The sequence below is a fragment of the Carassius carassius genome, chromosome 7, assembly GCF_963082965.1.
Source record: "Carassius carassius chromosome 7, fCarCar2.1, whole genome shotgun sequence".
NCBI classification, from domain to species: domain Eukaryota; kingdom Metazoa; phylum Chordata; class Actinopteri; order Cypriniformes; family Cyprinidae; genus Carassius; species Carassius carassius.
The window spans coordinates 17,634,762-17,654,762 of NC_081761.1; the positions used below are offsets into that span (position 1 = coordinate 17,634,762).

General features: G+C 36.8%; 1 protein-coding gene across 1 annotated transcript in view; it reads left to right on the forward strand.

Annotated features, from left to right (window-relative positions):
* The first annotated feature begins 470 nt into the window (after nucleotides 1-470).
* LOC132143288 (zinc finger protein basonuclin-2-like) overlaps nucleotides 471-20,001 on the forward strand; it is a 178,969-nt gene continuing 159,438 nt past the window's right edge. Inside the window, exons 1-2 of the mRNA XM_059553407.1 lie at nucleotides 471-874; nucleotides 1,683-1,928. Of these exons, the coding sequence (XP_059409390.1) occupies nucleotides 860-874; nucleotides 1,683-1,928 (261 nt within the window). The 5' untranslated portion in view covers nucleotides 471-859. The remainder of the gene's footprint in view (nucleotides 875-1,682; nucleotides 1,929-20,001) is intronic.

The following is a 20,001-nucleotide window of genomic DNA, read 5'->3' on the forward strand; positions in this document are numbered from 1 at the left end:
ACATAGAACCATTAGCTAAAGCTGTTTAATAATAGGAGAAAAAAAAAATAGACAAAGGAATCAGAGTTCGTAATAAAATCAAATGGTTATGTGCCCACCTTAAAATACCTGTACACATGACACATTCAGATTTAATTCCACACGGTCTGAAAGACATTAAGTATTTTTGTATAATACTTCACTTTTTTTGAAGGAAATGTTTAAAAACTGTTTGCATGTTCACTACCTGTCAAGAGTAAGAGAAAAATAAAACAGCACAATTGAAACACTTTTCGTTTAGCATTGAGGTTATTATAGAAGTTGGAGCTTGTCCAATTGTATTGACAAATGCATTACTTGGAATAGTTGTGTGGATGGGCCAGTTCTGCATGTGTGTGTGTGTGTGAGAGAGAGTGCATGTATTAGAGAGTGGCTCAATCCCACTGAGGTCTGGAGTGGAGAAGCATCAGGCATGGAGAGCTGGTAATAAGACAGGGACAACCCTTTCCCCTCCTGCTCTCTCTCCCTCTCTCTCCCTCTCAGTGGGAAAGCAGATCAGTGGAGGAGAGAGAGAGCCGTGTCATTGAGTGCCAGCAAGAAGAGAGGAGCAGTTAACTCAGACGCGCTGCGGCCTGACACACACATGCTCTACCTTACAACAACACACATGTACTCATGGTTGCATGCACATGCACACTGACACAGCGCTAGCTGGAGTTAGTCTGAAGACAGAGGACAGGCATCTCTGAGGACAAGAAGGGGCCCAAAGAAAGAAAGCACCACAGAGAAAAAGAGGGAAGGAGAAAGAGAGGGAGAGGAGGGGCTGCTTTGGAACTGACACAGTCCAACACCTGGTGTCCACACAGCTGGAAGAAAAACCATGCTGGACAAGCTGGTGAGAGAGGGCACCTTTTGGGGAGAAGGGAGGGATGATTTGTCTTGTGATTTTAGAAAATTTTTCATTTTTGTTGCTTTGTTTAAATCAAACTTTTTTAAAGAACTGTTACAGTGAAATTATAATTGGTTCAGATCAGAAGGTATGGAGCATAGTCATGCGAGGAGCGTAGTGTTGTTTAGTGTGTTAAGGTGTGCAATAGGTTCCAAGGGCAGGTGACAATGTTTGTCTGGCAATTGATTTATGTTTTGAATGTACTTTTTGCATATGTCCATGTATGTTTGGAGGACAGCCCATACACAGCCTGACTGACATTTTGCGAAAAAAAAGTGTGTGTTTGGGGGTGGGGGGGGGGGTTGTTAAGGACAAAAAGCTACTCCTTCACAATCTCCTCCTTCATTTTCTGCCAAACCTTTTTTTTCTCTCCCTCCTACATTTCATTTTAATTCACACCCCCATCCCTGTCTTCCTCCCTCCTTACCTCCAACACTCCGCTCATCCTGCCCTCTACCACCACATGCCCCAGAGGAAATATGCATTGTGCAGCCCTGCTCCTGAATTAACTCAACACACTCATCCTGCTACTTGGCAGGCAAGACCCTCCACTTTCCCCCCTCTCTCAAGAGAAGATAGCAAAGAGAGAGAAAAAAAAGGGGGAAGAAAGAAAGAAAGAAAGAAAGAAAGAAAGAAAATAGGACAGAAGAAATAAAAAAATGAACATAGCAGTCACCCTTTGAACCTCCACCTTCACTTACTTTTCTCTCCGGCTCCCCTGTCCACCCCCCTTCCCCCTCTTCTCTGCCGGCAGTCTGAGGAGACAGAGTTGGATGTGAGAGGCGGTGTGGTGCGGAAAGAACAAGATCGAGAGAGGGCACGCGAGTCCACGGCCAGAGCCAGCAGTAGGAAAAGCAGCAGCGGTCCAGGGGGTGGAGGAGCAGAAGGAGAAAGCTCCATGCAGTTCAGCACCAAACCAGCCAGCGCCGAGCCGGGCTTCATGGGGACATGGACACAGCAGAGCACTGACAGCAACCTCCTCTTCAGAATGTCCCAGCAGGTCAGTGGCATGCTGTCTCTCTGTGTAGCTATTATTCGTGTGTTTTAAAACAATTGTATGTTTGTGCGTAAGAATGATTTTCATTTTTTATTTTATTTAATTTTATTTAATTTGTTTAGCGTATGTAAGAATGTGTGAAAAAAATGGTTAGTGTAACATTTGCTACTTGTGTAAGCTACGTTTTACCTGACTTCTTTCAGTAGTTAAGAGGCTGATGCCCGTTGTGACAAATTTCATCCTTCTTTGTAAAGTTTTTGAGCGTTGAAGAAAAAAATTGCTTTTATAAATTGCATTAGTGGATATGCATTGGGTCAGTGTGGGAGGTTTTCATTTTGTTTTGGTGACCCTTGGTAGATCAGGCTGTGGCATACGTCTAATTGACTTCATCTGCTTGTTGCTGGATTCCTTAACATCATCATCCTCTAAAAATTCAACAGATTATGTAGCTGTGTTAAATCTACAGCTCGACAACATTGTGTGTTGTGTAAAGTTCCTGTGTTGAATGCTTTTATCAGGACATAATGTTTATGGGAGGGGGGTCGGGGTCTGTGGAGGGAGAGATGGTGAGCAGAACATTAATCACCAGGGCTGGTTTCTCTGTGCCCAGCACACCCTGATACGGGCGCATGCCCCTGTACTCCCTTTGGCTAACAGAGGGGGTCCATCCACATTTCTTTACAGATTTCGCACAAACATTTTATTTATTTATTTTATTTTTTATTTTTTGTACTGGATCAGCTCTCTTTATCTGAGACACCAATAGGCGTATCGATTTAATACAGAACATCATAAAACGGATATGAAAAAACATTTTGATTCTATTTGACACAAAAAAATAATAATAATAAAAAATAAAAAAAATGTTCGTTAAGTTTATATTTCACTTAATAATTATGTGTTATTTTTTATTGAAACGCATTACTCTGCGCGGTCGTAGTTGACTTAGAAACGCAGAATCTGAGCGAGAATAAAGATTTGAATGGTACTGATCAGTCGCGCTCTGCGATCTGCAGCGCATTGGAGCTCCGGCCCAGGTGGATAGTCCTTCGCTTAAATCCTACACGAAAACACTATGAGCTTTAAAGGGTTCTTACACTTATGACAAGTTAACGGACACTCTGTATAGACCCTAAGCGTTTAGTAAACAAGTACAATTATCTAAATAATTTCTTCTGCATTCTTAGATTGTGACGCATCTTTGAACATTTATTAAAAGCAGGGTGTGATTAAGTGTTTATACCGTTTATCCTTGATATAAAATATGAGTGTCATGAGTCAAATGTTGTTATTTTGAATTCGAATGTAAATCACTCAATAGTAATTGAATATAATAATTGTATTAATAGAGTCTCGTATGTATTGAACATTGATTTCAGCGTAGTGTGACTGCTATCATTTATGTTGTTAGAACAATAGTGTCAGCTCTTCAAATGCTGTTGTGCTGCTTAAATATCATACAGTAAATTATATTCATGCAAACATTTTTGAGTAGGTCAAAGACTTATAGAGAAATATAAAAAAAAGAAGAACTCTTGTTCATAATCAATTGAAAAAAAATGCCGTTTTTTTTTCTTTTCAATGTTCCTTCTTTAAGAATCAGTGAATCACTTTCAGCTGTTTCCCCTAAATAAGTGTTTTTGCTAATGCGTATTTACTTATTTTTTATGTATTTTGTATTCTAATGTATTTTTTAAAAGAGCGGCTGCAAAACTGTGTACTTTAAACTAAATGTATGCGTCTTAAGCTAATATCAGGCTTATCTGTATGCTACTGAGCTTTAGCCTATCTGTAGGCTAGGGTACTGTTATCGAAAAGATCAAGATCCCTTCATCTTCAATTAATTTCCGATTCCGATTTCTTCTTCTTCGCCTTCTCCTTTTTCTTCTTCTTCTTCTTCTATATATATATATATATATATATATATATATATATATATATATATATATATATAATAAAAAATTAAAGTACCTGCGCATTTCCTCAAATGACACTGACACTACTGAAACACGTGTAGCCTAAGGTCGATATTAATATCAAAACCACAGTAGCAAATATTCTGGATGCCTGTGCTGGGATATATTTTATGCAGCAGCCTAGTTATTAATGTGGGTTTGGTTATTAATGGGTTCTAATTACTCAATCTCGACTAATCGGTTGCAGTATGAACGGGCACTTAAAGGTACTTCACTTGATATGATTAATTTGAAACAAGGCTGTGATCAGTTCACATTGTAAACGCTTTTCTGTTGCTGAATCTGATCAGATCTCCCGTAAAACCTCTGAGACGCTGGGTCAGTCGAAGTCCACCACTCTCTCTAAGAGTCCTTCTCTAAGCATCCTCTTATGCTTGCACAACTTGTTATTTCTCCCTGTTGCCCATCCCATGAATGGCAATTTATATATATATATATATATATATATATATATATATAAATGTAAAATAGTTTAACATTGTAGATGTATAGATTTTGTATAAAAACTTAAGATACATTTTCGATGAAAGATTGAATAGGCTAATACAACGGCAATGTCAAATACGTTGTTGTTATATTTATAGGCCTATTTATAAGTATTATTATTATTACTATTATTATTTATAATGATTATAATTTTAAAACGAATGGAACAGAAAATTAAATATTTTCTGTAAAACGATTTGCTGAAAACGCCAGTCTTAGCCTATTTAGCAGCAAATTAATTTAATCGCCACATCAAAACGTAAAACACTTTAATTGTTTCGTTTCTTTACCCTTAAATTATGAATTTTGATATATTAAGGTCTTGTCTTATGAAATGAGGGTGCAAATAATAAGAGGTGCAAAAAATAAAAATCTTCGGGTAGCGGATGCGACATGGCTGTTAGACATAGACTTAAACTGAAAGTAATTGTTAATATTAAAGCTAAAACAGCCATAAAAGAGCTGCCGAATTATGCTCGATTTATTCGAGTATACAGCTGCTTTAATTTAATTCATTAAACATGTACAATGTTCCCTTATATTTTGAGATCTGAAAGCTAAACGCGGTTTAAACAAATAATAATAATAATAATAATAATAATAATATTATATATATATATATATATATATATATATATATATATATATATATATATATATATATATATATATATATATATATATATATAATTAAATATAATTAGGCTAGCTATACGCGGTTTATGGGTGCTCCTTTTTTTATATAGGTAGTAGCCTACTGTATATATCTTATTTTCCCGATGTACATATTCCCAAATGAAACGAATATGGTTCCTTTTAGACTTTTTCCAAAGAAAACGACATTTATTAAATTTAATGGGAGTTTGTGTAGCCTACATGTGATTATAGTGAAGTGTGTGTGTTTTTTTTCCCCTCTGTGCTGCATGTGTGTGTGGGTGCGATATGAAACGACTCTTGGATGGCCTTGGTTGAGAGAAAGAGAAGGGTGGAGTGGAGGAGAGGAGAGAAGAGTGAAAGAGGATATGTGGTTAGGGAGACACCCACCACCTTTTCTCGGCAGATAGAGCAGAACCCAGGACAGTGCCAATACCATCAGGGCAGCTAGTGCTGACTAAGATGGAGCAGCCACAGGAAGTGTGACTGTCTCAACCTTTGGTGGCAGGAAGGTGCCTGTCACAGGGTAATTGTCAAAACTGAGGCAAATTAGATCTGCAGCTAAAATGAGCAAACCTGTTGTAAAATAAATAAAAAAAATACAGTGTTTTATTAACAGCAACTAAAGGGAAAATTAAATTAAAATGTTAGTTTGTGGACAGCTCTGGAAATTATTGTGCCATTGTACAGAAGAGAGGCTGCTGGTTCAGAGGTCTTTGTGCTGAACGGATCTGGCTCCTGCCGTTAACTACTGACCCTGTTAAGTAATGGACTTAGTTGAGGGGCGTAATCTCACCTGGCTAAGGGATGCTTTCTTTCCTAATTCCTATCGCTTTCCCTGACAGACAGCCTCTTAATGTTTTCAAGGAGAAACTGGAATGTGGAGGAAGCAGAGAGGGCCAGGAGAGGATCAGAGAAATAGTTGTAAACATATTTTTTTGTTTTTGTGGTAAAGCGAGAGTGCTTGCTGGCATGTTTTATTGTGGAACTCAAGAGTTACGAAAAGGTGCATGTAGAGGTGATGAGAAGATGAGAGAGAAAACGGCAAGATATGTTTGCCGACTGGATACAAGAGTTCTGTACTTTTTGAGTGTCTGTGAACGTGTGTTTATTATGTCCATACATACAGTAAGCAATACATAAGACAACTACCTTGCTGCCTACACCTCTGCCTATATTCTACTGATGAGGCGGTTTGTTGGAGTTATTATTGTTTCTGACCTGAAAAACAAACAAACAAACAAACAAAACAACCTATTCAGTATTTCTCATTCCGTTTAAGTGAATACATAATTAGTGTATTATTCAATATGCTACAGTTATGGCTTTTAATAAACATGTTGTTTATAACTGCTTCAGTGTTAAATTAGTTTTAATATTCATGATTCAATTCCCTCAATTTCACTGTTTACAAATCAATGTTAGAATATTAAGCTAAAATGCTCTTGAGGAATATCACTATACTTTGTTATTGTGTTTTGAACATTCTTCGCAATTTTTGTTTTGTTTTCTATATCTTTCTTTTTTTAAAATTGTGTTAATCTTCAGTATTTCAAAGCGAAGAGAGGGAGTGAGTGAAAGTGTGGGACATAAGCAAGTTGTTTTTGGGGAAGGGGAAATGGTCCCTGGTGGGTAGAGAAATTCACTCTTCTGTGATACTGGCTTGCAGCCAGTTTGTAGGCAGAATCATCACCACTTCACAATGGGGACAACCTGCCCCCTCCCTCAACCCCCAGTCCCACACTGAAAAAGCACACAATTCCAGTTAAGATTTTCATTCAGCTTCACTAAAGATTTGGTTGCTATCTTTCCTTTATTCTCTGGAGTGGTGAGTAGATATGAGTAGGTGTTTGAGATCTGTGTGTTCCTAGGGGTATGATCAATAGCTGACACTGGGCACATCACTCACATGCTCGTGCAGTGCCTCTTCTCTGCTCTCTGTCTTTCCTCGGGGGTGACACGGCCACTCACATGTTCGTTCTGAAATAGATTTATGGAGTGTCAGAAAATGGAGCAATACTGTCTCCATCGTAGCATAGAAGAGAAGAGATGACGTTGGGCTCTCTGTGGCGACACATGGACACAATCTTGCCATATAGACATGTCAGACCATCCACTCTGCTCTTAACAGATGAATGTTGAAATATGTGTTGGTACAGTGTAGCTGTGTTTTCCCATGAGTAAATGCAGATTACATTGTTAAACACAAATAGAAGCCATTTGAAGCTATTGAAAAATTTAGAAAAAAAAAGTTTTTTTTTTAAATAATGACAACATTTTGCACCGATTCCCTCCATTAAAGCCAAATTCATATTTGTGATGTAATGAATGTAAAACAATTATTTAGCCACTCAAAGGATTGATTGCAATGAAACTGATATATTATATTTTATATTTTCTTAATTTACAATGTAGTTTCAGCTGGTTTTTAATGCACTATTACTCTGTAGTGCAAACATGCAATTGTTACCTTAAAGAGCTGTTTCTACCTGATTTTACCCATTAAAACCTGTTTTGTTGGTATATATTAATGTATTTAGGTTGATTCAGTGTATTATAATAAACAAATTAAGTTAATTTATGCGCTAGCATTTTTTCCACTGTATTTTTGGTCCTTTTCAAGCTAGGCAAAGCTTAAATGTTATTTATTTATTTTTATTTTCATTTAATTTAATTATTATTTATTTATTTTTTAACAGAAGGGATGTACTGGTTAAAAGGGAAACTGCTGTTTCAATAGTCTTAGAGTCAGGATGTCACCAACCCCTGGTGTAACGGTAATGAAGGGACATTACCATCATTCTGCTTCTTGTTAAGTTCCTGAGTGCCTGACACAATCAGAATCCAGAAGCTGCCCTTCAGACCTTAGAGAACTGAGAGAGAGAGAGAGAGAGAGAGAGAGAGAGAGAGAGTGTGTGTGTGTGTGTGTGTATGTGGGTGTGTATGTGTGTGTGTGTGTGAGAGAGAGATAGAGAGAGAGAGAGAGAGAGAGACTCTACTCTACAAAAAGGCAAAAAAAAAAAAATACACAGAACTTCTAGTTGTGAATATATTTAAATGTATTTTAAAAATATATTTAATGTATATTTAAATGTATTCAACAGAACTTACAAATACCTGTGGTGGTATTTACAGTGCTGCTTAAAGTAACATTTTAGTCTTAAGTTTGGGAAGAATGATGAAATTTGAATTTTCTTGCTACACTTAAGAATAAATGTTCATAAATGTTAAGGTCTCAGTTCCTAAATTATTCAAGAGTGAGCAGAGGTATCATAACCTAGTTAGGAGCAGGAAGATGGCTGTGTTGTGAACACAGAGGCAGAGACGAGATGTTTTAAATCAAAGAAACAATGTGTTGGAATTATATGATGACAGTGAAAGTTTTTTTTCTTTTTCTTTTTTTTTTTCATTTATTCATTTATATATTGTTTTTGTTTTCATTTGTAGACTGTACAACAGCGTTTTTTTTATATATATACTGACTACACTGAAAAAAGAGGAAATTATATAATTTATATAAATGAGATAAACCAGATACAGAGGTTTAACTCAATCTTGACCTTCACATCCTGTATTTATCAGTATTGAATACAAAAGCATCTGATAAACAGAGAAGATTTTCAGGTTTCCCACTTACCATACTACTGCCGCCATTGCTGTTTGTGCCTGAGAGCTTTAGTGCCGGAATGCCGGTAAGAAGTTTCATTATGATTTAAAGTTGTTTTAACAAGCATTAATTAGAGTCACTGGAGTCAGTTATCAAGTCCTCTGAGACCCTCACTGGTATGGAGTTATGCCACATCCAATCCAGAAAACACCTGCCCTTCCGTTAAGGTCATTCAGATCAGACAATCAGACCCCAAAGCCTGCTGCAGTCATTTTCAAATTTCAACTTTACACCACCTGAGATCCTGAAAAATGATGCTCTTCAAGCTCTTGCATGATTTTACTAACACTTTTAACATATTTAACAAGTGAGAATCTGGTGATGTAAAGCTAATCAAATGTCTGCAACCCTCGGTGATTGATCATGTCAGAAATGTTCATTTCTTGTCTGCAGAAAATAAATTGTTAACACAGTGTGTTCAAAGACATTTTGGCAAATGTATGCAGATATCCAGGTAAAACCATATGGTTCACATTTTTTCTTTTCTTTCTGCAACTAGAATATCCTCAGATATTGTTCAGGCAAATTTTAAGAAACATAATTTATCTGGTATGTGTAAGATTTAAAAGGTTATGGGACATCCAAAATCGAGGTTTTACTAATTACATGTATATTATGAACAACAACACATTTTACCTTCTTTTAAGCTTCTAACTAAAAATATAAATAATTAAAAATAGTATGCACTGCAGTTATTCAGTAATTCTGCAACTTCCAAAGACACATACCACACATAAACAATTAATGTTACACAACTAAATGAAACTATTTGTTTGTTTGAGGACAATGAACAATAAGTAAGAATATAATATTTGGGAAAACCATGCATCTTGATGATAATTTAACGGGAACATGGGCCATGAAATGATAGCATGACATCTCTCTCTCTTAGCTTATGAATTTATTTATTTATTTATTTTTTTGGGGGGGGGGGGGGGGGGGGTTGATTGTTGCCAATGCCACTGGCACATTCAGAGGCATGCTATCTTAAACAGCTAAGAGGGCAATTTCTACCATTAGGAACACACAGACAGGAAAATCACACTCCCCTCTTGAGAGTGTGTGTGTGTGTGTGTGAATGTGTATGCTGGATTGTGCTGTCATCAACCATTATGGCAATCAACCAGAGGTGTATTTTATATCAAAATCTTTTGTGTGTGTTGTAGCTCTAGGCTTGAGGGAAAATGCTTTTCTTGCTTTCCTTTATACTGATACAGCCCAGATTGAAATACACAGCGTGGACATTCATTAGGCATATCTCTGGATCATTTTACTCCACATGCATACCATATGTTGCACTGTAAAAAGTGGTAACCTGCAGTTTAAGGGTTATTTTTACCTGCTATTTCTAAAGGCTATTTGCTATTTTTTTTGTTATAAATTCATCCATACAGATTGGTTCAGTGATTAAATTATATTTTTAATTTTAATTTTTTTTATATTTTGACTGAAAATAATTTAGATGTCACCATTTTTTTTCAGTGTAGAAACTATTTGAATGGATACATTTTCCATGTACTTAACTCATGTCTGCCATAATATTTTATTCTTTTTATTTTTACATTTTTATTTAAAAATGTATTCACTGGCAGCAAAAATAAAATAAAATAAAATAAAATATTTTTTTATATATATATAAAAAAAAAAAAAAATAATTAGAAAATAAATAGACAATTTTGCATGTAAAAGTGTGCATGTTAAATTATAAAATTCGATATAATGCACAAAAGGTCCCAACACGGTTCACAGATGGACTGCAGATTTAGGGTGGGTTTATTGTCATATATTGAGCGGTAATACTCTTCCTTGTCTCCAATCAATGGTGTCAATTAAAGCTTAAACATACTCATTTGCTCTTGTGATAGACTCCAAATGAAGTGGCCAGTGTATCTAAGCAACCAAGGAGGTCAGAGTTCCCTGTCCTTATAAGGAGCTGCTGACTGTAGCAGAGTGGAGACACTCTGATAATTGTCCCGTTTCCAGCGCAAAAGAGGATTGGGGCTGTTTGTACATTTTTAACGTTCAACTTATTGACACCTCACCATTTCTTATTTATTTTTTATTTAGAACATGCCACAATTGAGTACATTAACAGAATGTTTTGTTGTAACATATATATATATATATATTTTTTTTTTTAAGAGTGACCAGTGATATCCAAAAGAATATTTAAATATATGAGACAGTCTAAAATGCGAATCGCTATTTGCTTCAGGTAGTGGGCTGCGCTTCGCATTGCATCGACCCGTGCAGATAAATTTGTCTCACATTGCGTGAGATGCACATGGCCAGTTAACAGTAGGCAAGCCTTCTGTTATTTCAGCATTATTGATTTGCACCCATTCAACAACAATTACATGATTCAAGGAGTAGGGATTATAATCATGTGAAGTGAAACTCTATTTCCAGGAGCATATGTGGGAGAAGTACATTATCTGGTCTTAAAGTCAATTGGTAATACCCATGGCATAGAGGGGATTACAGATAAAGGATGCGTTTAAAAGTTTAAAATGCTGTCTGACCATCTAAAGGAAGTGTAATTCCTTTCAGGTTGAAAGCGTTAATAGCATCACCGGTAACGGTATCCTCTGTGAAGTGAGGGCTGAAAAGATGCTATGCATGTCTGTCTGTGTCCGTGCGGGTGTGTGTGTTGTTCAGAGAAGAGTGAGTACATAAAATAAAGTGCCCAGAGGTTGCTTCTGGCATTTTGTGGTCACCAGACACTTGTCATAACGCAAAAAGAATAAAAAAGCAAGGAGGGGAAACTGTGTGTGTGTGTGTGTGTGTGTGTGTTTGTGTTTGTCAGAGGGGTTGGGAGCTCCTGTCTCAGTTCAACTCATATCGCGTACCAATATTTGATCTCCACTCATTAGAGTGAAGAAGGGACCATCAGACCACTGAACACGCTGTTTCTTTAGTGCCATGAATGCACGTGCACACAGACGCAAATATGCTCCCCCTCAACCTCATTTCATGCACGACACTCCTAAGATAGTTTGGGGAATAGAAAATTGCTTTCTGGCCAATTTCAGGAAGGCTCTGGCCAATTAAGGCCCTGACCGTATTGAATGTCAAGTGTTAATTTAGGTTGTCTCTCCTGTGACCCCCCTCCCCCCAGCAGTCGAGCTGGTAGGGGTCTTCAGATGAGCAAATACATCTGAGGTAAAAGTTGATTGCCTGAAGGACCTCTGGTTTTATGTGTCATAGACATGTGGCAAATATTTTCTCCTTCCAGCATATCCCCTCCCCACCTCTCTGACAGCCCTGAAGGACAGAGAGGCAGGATTAACTGTACTGCAGCGATAAGAATGGGTTTACTTTGGAGAAAAGACGAGTGTAATCACCTTATGGGCAGTAGGGAGGGTTGAGGATGGACTCTCTTTCTATCTGTCTGGGATACAACTTTGCTGATTTGTTCCATTGTCTAGACAAATGACTTGAGAAGTAAAGTAATTATGTGACACAAAGAGTGTGTTTTCATTTATGTTTTATTTAATTTGATTTATCCAAAAATGTGTGGGTACACATATGTGCATACGAACATACTGTACATACATAATCTATTATGCATAGCTAATGAGACTTAATTGAAATTAGTTTAGCAGAATAAAACAGATGGAAACTACGGCATTGTCTGTATTTAGTAAGTGAATAGAGCAACAAAATGTATATTCAAATTTAAATGCTTTGACAATTAAAACTCTAGAGGAGACACATGTGAGAATGCATCTCTTATTAAAGCTATTGTTCCATTACCTCAACCTACTCTTATTGGCCAGTGAAATTGAAGAGATGGTGAATGGATGCATTTTTAAAACCTCTTGTATGTTATGCTATTTTAAAGATCATTATTTTGTGTATTTGGTGTAACAGAATATGTTGACATGCTTTAAATGTTCAAAAAACACATTATTTTTTCAAATACTGTACATTATTGTATGTCCTCTATCCCCACTCTCTCTCAAACCTGTCGTTTTCTACAAAGTCTGATCTGATTGGCCAGTTGATCAAGTGCATTGTGATTGGCTGAACACCGCAAACACTCTTTGGAAATGTAACGCACGTCCTGATTTTGCTGAGTTAGACGTGTTCCTAGGTTAACATATTTTGTTGACCCTGGAACAACATTTTACTCCAAAAATGAATTCTTGACCATATCCCTACACCTAAACCTAACCTTAACCATGAGTAATCCCTAAAATCAGAGGAAATGATAGATGAATGACACTGATGTACAAGCACCAAACAGAGATTTTAAGCGTAAGATTTTAACTTCACAAAATCTATAAACTGGTTCTTCAAATCTGATTGGTTAATCACAATGTTGTTCCAGGGACAACAAAGATGTTGTCCCAGGAACATGTCTCACTTGGTAAAATCAGGTTCTGCGAAATGTAATGCCCCTTTCCATAATCGATGGTTAAGACAGCTGACTCCACTGTGTGACCCTGTTCACTCTCTCTCTCTCTCTCTTTTACACACACATGCATGTGCGCACACACACGAAATGCGCAAAACTCCACATTTGAACATTCAACAGCAAATACTTGAACTAATAAGAAAACATACTAACAGTAGCTGATTCAGAAGCGCCATATTGTCATAGCAAATTCAGAATTACCTTCTCTCTCCTAGGTTCACGAAATGTCATCCATAAAATGTGTTGCTGTTCTGTTGTAAGTAATCTTAAATATTCCTAAATGCATTTACTTTTTTGAGACTTAGACCTGAAAAAGACCTCTGGCGACATCTGTTACTAGAAGGAACCAGCATGAGCTATGTTTTCTGATCCACATCACACAGACAAGAGGGAACGTGTTATCGTTTTGAAATTGTGTGTCTTATGTATGTTATTACTGCCTACAGCTACTGACAGGAGTGGAGGAACATACACACTCTCAAGGGGGTGGTCTCCCATTCACATTAACAAAAAAAAAATCTAACGTAGAATAGTGAAATTTGAGACTTGAGAGTGTGAATCCAGATGGGACACACAAATGATAGAAGCAATCAAACAACTAAATAAATAACAATAACAACAACAAAAAAGGAATACAAAGAACAGCTACTGTATTTATGCTTAGTCCATAAAAATGTAGATGCCTCAGTAGGTGTCTTTTATTTCATCTGAAGTCTGAATAAGGGAATAAGGGACAAAACCACCTGATAGACCGATAATCACAAACTTGTGTCCTCTTCACTGTGACACTGTGCTTCCCCAATTTCAGTCAAAAGAGCTGTAGTCTAGAAAGAAGGAGAAAAAAGGCTAACTTCTCCTTTCGCTTTCTCTTTCTCTTATCTCTCTGTAAGGATTTCCTAAAGTTGTCTCACATAAATTGACATTCTGGGGCCAAGGGCAAAATCATTATGTCATTACTCACTCTCATGTCGTAGAAGCCAAAAGGAGAAATGTTGAAAAACTGAATGCAGGTCTTCTCCATACATAGTCTATAGTGATCACGGTTCACGGCTGTCAAGTTCCAGAAAGGAACACAAGAAAAATATTAGAACTTGTTGTCTTAATGGCTCATGCATTGTATTTAATAAGCGATACAAAATGTTAATATGAAGAACAGGCCAGAATATTTAAATCAATATTTGCTGAAAATAATAAGCATACATGTTCAGATAAAAAAAAAAAAAAAAAAAAAATGTTGCACTGACGTGGATCACCTGATTTAAATTTTCACTGATGCCAAATGCTCTGGCAACCAAGTTAACCATAACGTTAGCTTGAATACACAGAACTAAAATGTTCATTTTAAATATTTGAGCGCTGCAGCAGGAGGAAAACATCTAAATTTCATATTCACTGTACTAATTGTAAAGAAATGAGGTTCTCTCAAACCTCTTGCCACAGTTTTTCTTTCCCAGTTCAGAAATTGATCAAAATGCAGGTGTTAAGACAATTACCGATCAAATTCAGCCAAATTCATTTTTCACCTGCAGTACACAACCTTCTACACAAAGTTCTTTGATCAACATATAACCAATGAATGTCCATGTACATATGTTAAAATAAGCATGTTTATGAACCAAAAATATTGTATGTCTTTCCTAATTTTATTAATTATGTATGCTATTTAAATAACTATTTTATAATTAATTATAATATAATTTATAATTACTATTTTAATATTGTAATTTCTAATTTCCGCATTGTAATTCTTTTAAATGTCATTACTTTTTAATGCTTTGGCAATATTGTCACAATCATACCAATAAGTATGTAAATTAAGACTGTCTGTTCCTGGGTCAAAAACTTTTATATCAATATTTGTTTTCTTGATGCCATGGTGTATGTATATATATATATTATATATATATATATATATATATATACATATATATATACACACACACACACACACTTGAAACCAGATATTTACATACACTTCAGAAAAAAAACACAAAAACTTTTATTTCTTTACTGTCATACATTAAATTAGAGTAAACTTATTCTGTTTTTGATCAATAAATATTAACATTTTTTTTTGCATTTGATAAATGTTAGAATAGAGCGAGGGATAATTTGTATGTATTTTTTATCACTTTCATCAAAGTCAGAAGTATACATACACTTCCTTAGTATTTGGTAGAATTGCCCCGAAACAGTTTCACTTGGGCCAAACGTTTTGGGTATCCTTCCACAAGCTTTCTACAATAGTTTGCCCACTCCTCTTGACAGAACTGGTGCAACTGGGTCAGGTTTGTAGGCCTTTTTGCTCGCACTTGCCTTTCAGTGCCGCCAACAAATTTTCTATGGAATTGAGGTCAGGGCTTTGTGATGGCCATTTCAATACCTTGACTTTGTTGTCCTTAAGCCACTTTGTAACATATTTGGAGGTATGCTTGGGGTCATTGTCCATTTGGAAGACCCATTTGCGCCCAAGCTTTAACTTCATGGCTGATGTCTTCTGATGTTGCTTCAATAGATCCACAAAATTTTCTTTTCTCATGATGCCATCTATTTTGTGAAGTGCACCAGTCCCTTCTGCAGCAAAGCATCCCAACAACATTATACTACCACCCCCATACTTCACGGTTGGGATGGTGTTCTGAGGCTTCAAAGCTTCGCCCTTTTTCCTCCAAATATACCGTTTATCATTATGGCCGAACAGTTCAATTTTTGTTGCGTCAGACCACAGGACATTTCTCCAGAAATTAAGATTTTTGTCCCCATGTGCAGTTGCAAACTGTAGTCTGGCTTTTTTTATGGTTGTTTTGAAGTAATGGTTTTCTCCTCCCAGAGTAACCTTTTAGCTCATGGTGGTACAGGACTCATTTTACTGTGGATAATGACACGGTCTTACCAGTTTCAGCTATCATCTTTACAAGGTCTTTTGCTGTTGTCCTGGGGTTGATTCTCAAAGTTCGCACCAAAAAAACGTTCCTCTCTGGGACTCAGAATCCGTCTCCTTCCTGAGCGGTATGATGGTTGTACATTCCCATGTTTTTTATACTTGCGTATTATTGTCTGAACAGATGAACGTGGGACCTTCAGGCATCTGGAAATTGCACCTAAGGATGAGCCACACTTGTGGAGGTCCACAATTATTTTCCTGATGTCTTGGTTGATTTCTCTTGATTTTCCCATGATGTCAAAGAAAGAGGCTCTTCTTCTTCTTCTATGGGATTTTACGGCAGCCGGCATCCAATAAGTTGCATTGCTGCCATCTATGGATCTATTATATCATTCCACTATATCCTTTTATACAGTCCAGAGTCTTTCTTGCTTACCCCTACTTCTAAAATTCTTTTCAGAGATATTTCTTCCAAACCAATTTCTCGCAATTCTCTGTATAGCTCTTGTCTTTGTTGGTCATATTTTCTACCCAAAAGCACCACATGTTCCACGGTCTCAGATTCCAAACACGAACACAAGCCACTGTGACGTTTTCCTAAAATAAATAAAGTGCTATTCAAAAATGTGTGCCTAATCCTCATTCTAGAAATAATAACTTGTTCCTTACGACTAATCCCCCCTTTATTATAAATATTAACCAAGTCAGTTACTCTATTCGAAAATGAAAATAAGTGTCTCCCTTTGATTTCCTGCTCCCAAAACTGTTGCCATTTTAACATTGTTTCCTGCCATACTATACTTTTACCCTCTGCCTTAGATAGATTTATGTTTACATCTATAGTCTCCTTTTGAGCTGCTTCCTTGGCCAATTTATCAACCTTTTCATTTAATGCAATACCTACATGGGCTGGAACCCACACAAATGATATCTCTACCCCTCTACTTTTCACGTCTCTAATTGCCAGAAGAATATCATACACAAGATCTTGCCGACTCTTTGAAAATCCTTTCCCTATACTATTTATAGCTGACACTGAGTCACTACATATTAACACTTTATGGTTCCTAATCTGCTCAGTCCATTGTACCGCCATCAGGATTGCATATAATTCTACTGTGAACACACTTAAGAAATTTGATGTTCTCTTAGAAGCTTGGACATTCCACCTCTGAACTACAAAAGCTGCTCCTGTAGTACCCATTTCTTGATCCTTTGATCCATCAGTAAAAATTATTATATGTTCCTGATATCCTTCTCTTATATGACACTGGAATTCATACACTAAATTTGCCTCAGGATTATCTGACTTAATCCCAAGTATCTCTAAATCAGTGTCTGGTACCTCCAATTGCCATAAAGGAACTGATGGCCACAGAACTCCTTGACAAAAGTTATTGTCATGAATAGACATTTCCTGTGCCAATGCCTCCCCTGTCCATCCAAAACTTGAAAGACTTGCCACCTCTCTTTCCCAGCTTGTCTGAATTTTTATTTTAACTAGGTGATCACACCTTTGCCCCATTAAATTGACCCAATAGTTAGCCTGAAGCTGCTATCTTCGCAAACAGAGTGGCATTTCTCCTGTTTCTACCTGCAAAGAACACAATGGAGAAGATCGCACAGCCCCTGTACCTATTCTCAATGCCTTCGTTTGAATAACATCTAATCTAGCTAAAACTGACTTGGCTGCAGATCCATAAACCAAACACCCATACTCAATTCTTGCTCTAATTAAATATATATAAATTTGCTTCAAAGAAGCTACATCTGCTCCCCATTCTGTTCCAGCGAGACATCTCATTAAATTCATTACCCTTATACATTTGCCTACTATACTTGATACATGATCCCTCATTAAATTCATTACCCTTATACATTTGCCTACTATACTTGATACATGATCCCTCCATGTAAGGCCAAGTCCACACGGACACGGGCATTTTTATAACCGGAGTTTTTCCTCCTGCGTGTAAAAAAAAAATCCCGTCCACATGAAAACTCCAAAACATGCTATCAAGCGCTGTCAAGAGCATGCCACACCAGCAGGCGGCGATATAACCCAAATTGTAAAGTCTCCTTGGCCAATCAGAAGCAGTCAGCAGCGCACAATCTGACGTCAAACACAGCGGATAACGGCGCACACTCTGACGTTGCAAGGCAAAAACCCCGGTTATACTGTCCACACTGCAATCGCCGTTTCTGAAAATACTCACCCTGGCCGTAGTTTTCAAAAATGTTCGGTTTCGGTGCCCTGAAACTGCGTTTTCGTGTGGACGAAAGGCCGAACTGCGTAAAAAAAGTCACGGTTATAAAAATACCCGTGTCTTTGTGGTATCAAACTTGAGTCAAGTCTTGAGTCAAACACCACATCAAGAAATTTAAAACGGTTAACCCTTTCCAAATTCCTATCATACAGCTCCAGTTTTATACTTTCATCTATTTTCTTCCTAGTAAAAAACATAAACTTAGTCTTCTCAATAGAGAATCTAAAACCCCATTTCCTTCCCCAATCTTCCACTAGAGTTAGAGCTTCCTGTACCTTCTTCAAAGTATATTTCAATTTTTTCCCCCTTTTCCATAAGCTACCATCATCTGCAAATAATGACTTCCCAATTCCTGGCTTTTCTTATTTCATCCTCAAGACATATAATTGCGTCAATAATACTTCTCCCCTTTCTGAAGCCGCTCTGACACCCAGCCATCAACCCCCTTTCTTCAATAAAGTGCATTAGTCTTCCATTCACCAATCTTTCCATTAATTTACCTAGGTGAGAAGTTAAAGCTATTGGCCTATAATTAGCTGGATTACTAGCATCTTTTCCCTGTTTTCTTATAGGAACAATAACTGCCTCCTTCCATCCTGAAGGAATCTTTCCTTCCTCCCAAACTTTATTAAATACATTTAAAACCTTCAGTATTCCCTTATCGCTTAAATGTCTTGTTATAGCAAATCTCATCTTTACCAGGAGCTGAATTCTTACACTTATCCAATGCATTTCTTAACTCTATCATTGTAAATGGAACATTATATTTATCCTCTAATTTTTCTTTCTTTTGAATATCCTCAGCATTTAAACTCCTCGTTTCTTCCTTACCTTTTCTTTCTTCTTCTGATAGATTACTGGAACTATGTACCTTACTCAGAGTATTCACCATCATTTCAGCTTTCTCTAGATTTGATATAGCCAACTGCTCTCCATCTGAAAGGATTGGATAATTCCACTCACTTCTATTACCTTCCATTTTCTTGATCATTCCCCATACATCATTTATATTAATATTACTTCCAATTGTGCTACAATAATTTCTCCAGTATGCTCTTTTCCTTTGCCTTACAATCCTTCTCACTACTGCCTGAGCTTGTTTATACTCAATCATATTTTGAAAGTTATGAGTTCTTTTCAACCTTCTAAATGCTCGGTTTCTTTCCCTAATTGAAAGAGGCTCTGTGTTTAAGGTGTGGCTTTATATGCATCCACAGGTGTGCCACCAATTAACTCAAATGGAATCAATTAACCTTATCAGAAGGTTCTTAAGCTCAGAATGGTATCATCTGGAGTTTTCTTTTTGTTTAAAGACACATTAAACTTAGTGTATGTATACTTCTGACTTTGATGAAAGTGATAAAAAAAATACATAAAAGTACTCCCTCGCTCAATTCTGACATTTAACAAATGCAAAAAAAAAAAAATATATAATATTATATATATAATATGTGGTACATTCTTTAAGATTTCTCCTCAGAAAATTTCAGCACACAGGTTTGGAAAGACATGTGGGTGAGTAAATTATGACAGAATGATCACCCACTAAAACACTGTAACTCTTATATGGAAGAAAGATTTGTTTGTGTACATCCAGACATGCACACAGAGAGGCTTTCTGAATGTGATGTGTTGGGAAAGTACTTGTCAAGTGGCATTGATTTGTTAAAGTGCTGAATTAGCACAGTACGCCAGCTGCCACTGCCCGTTCACTGTTTTGCT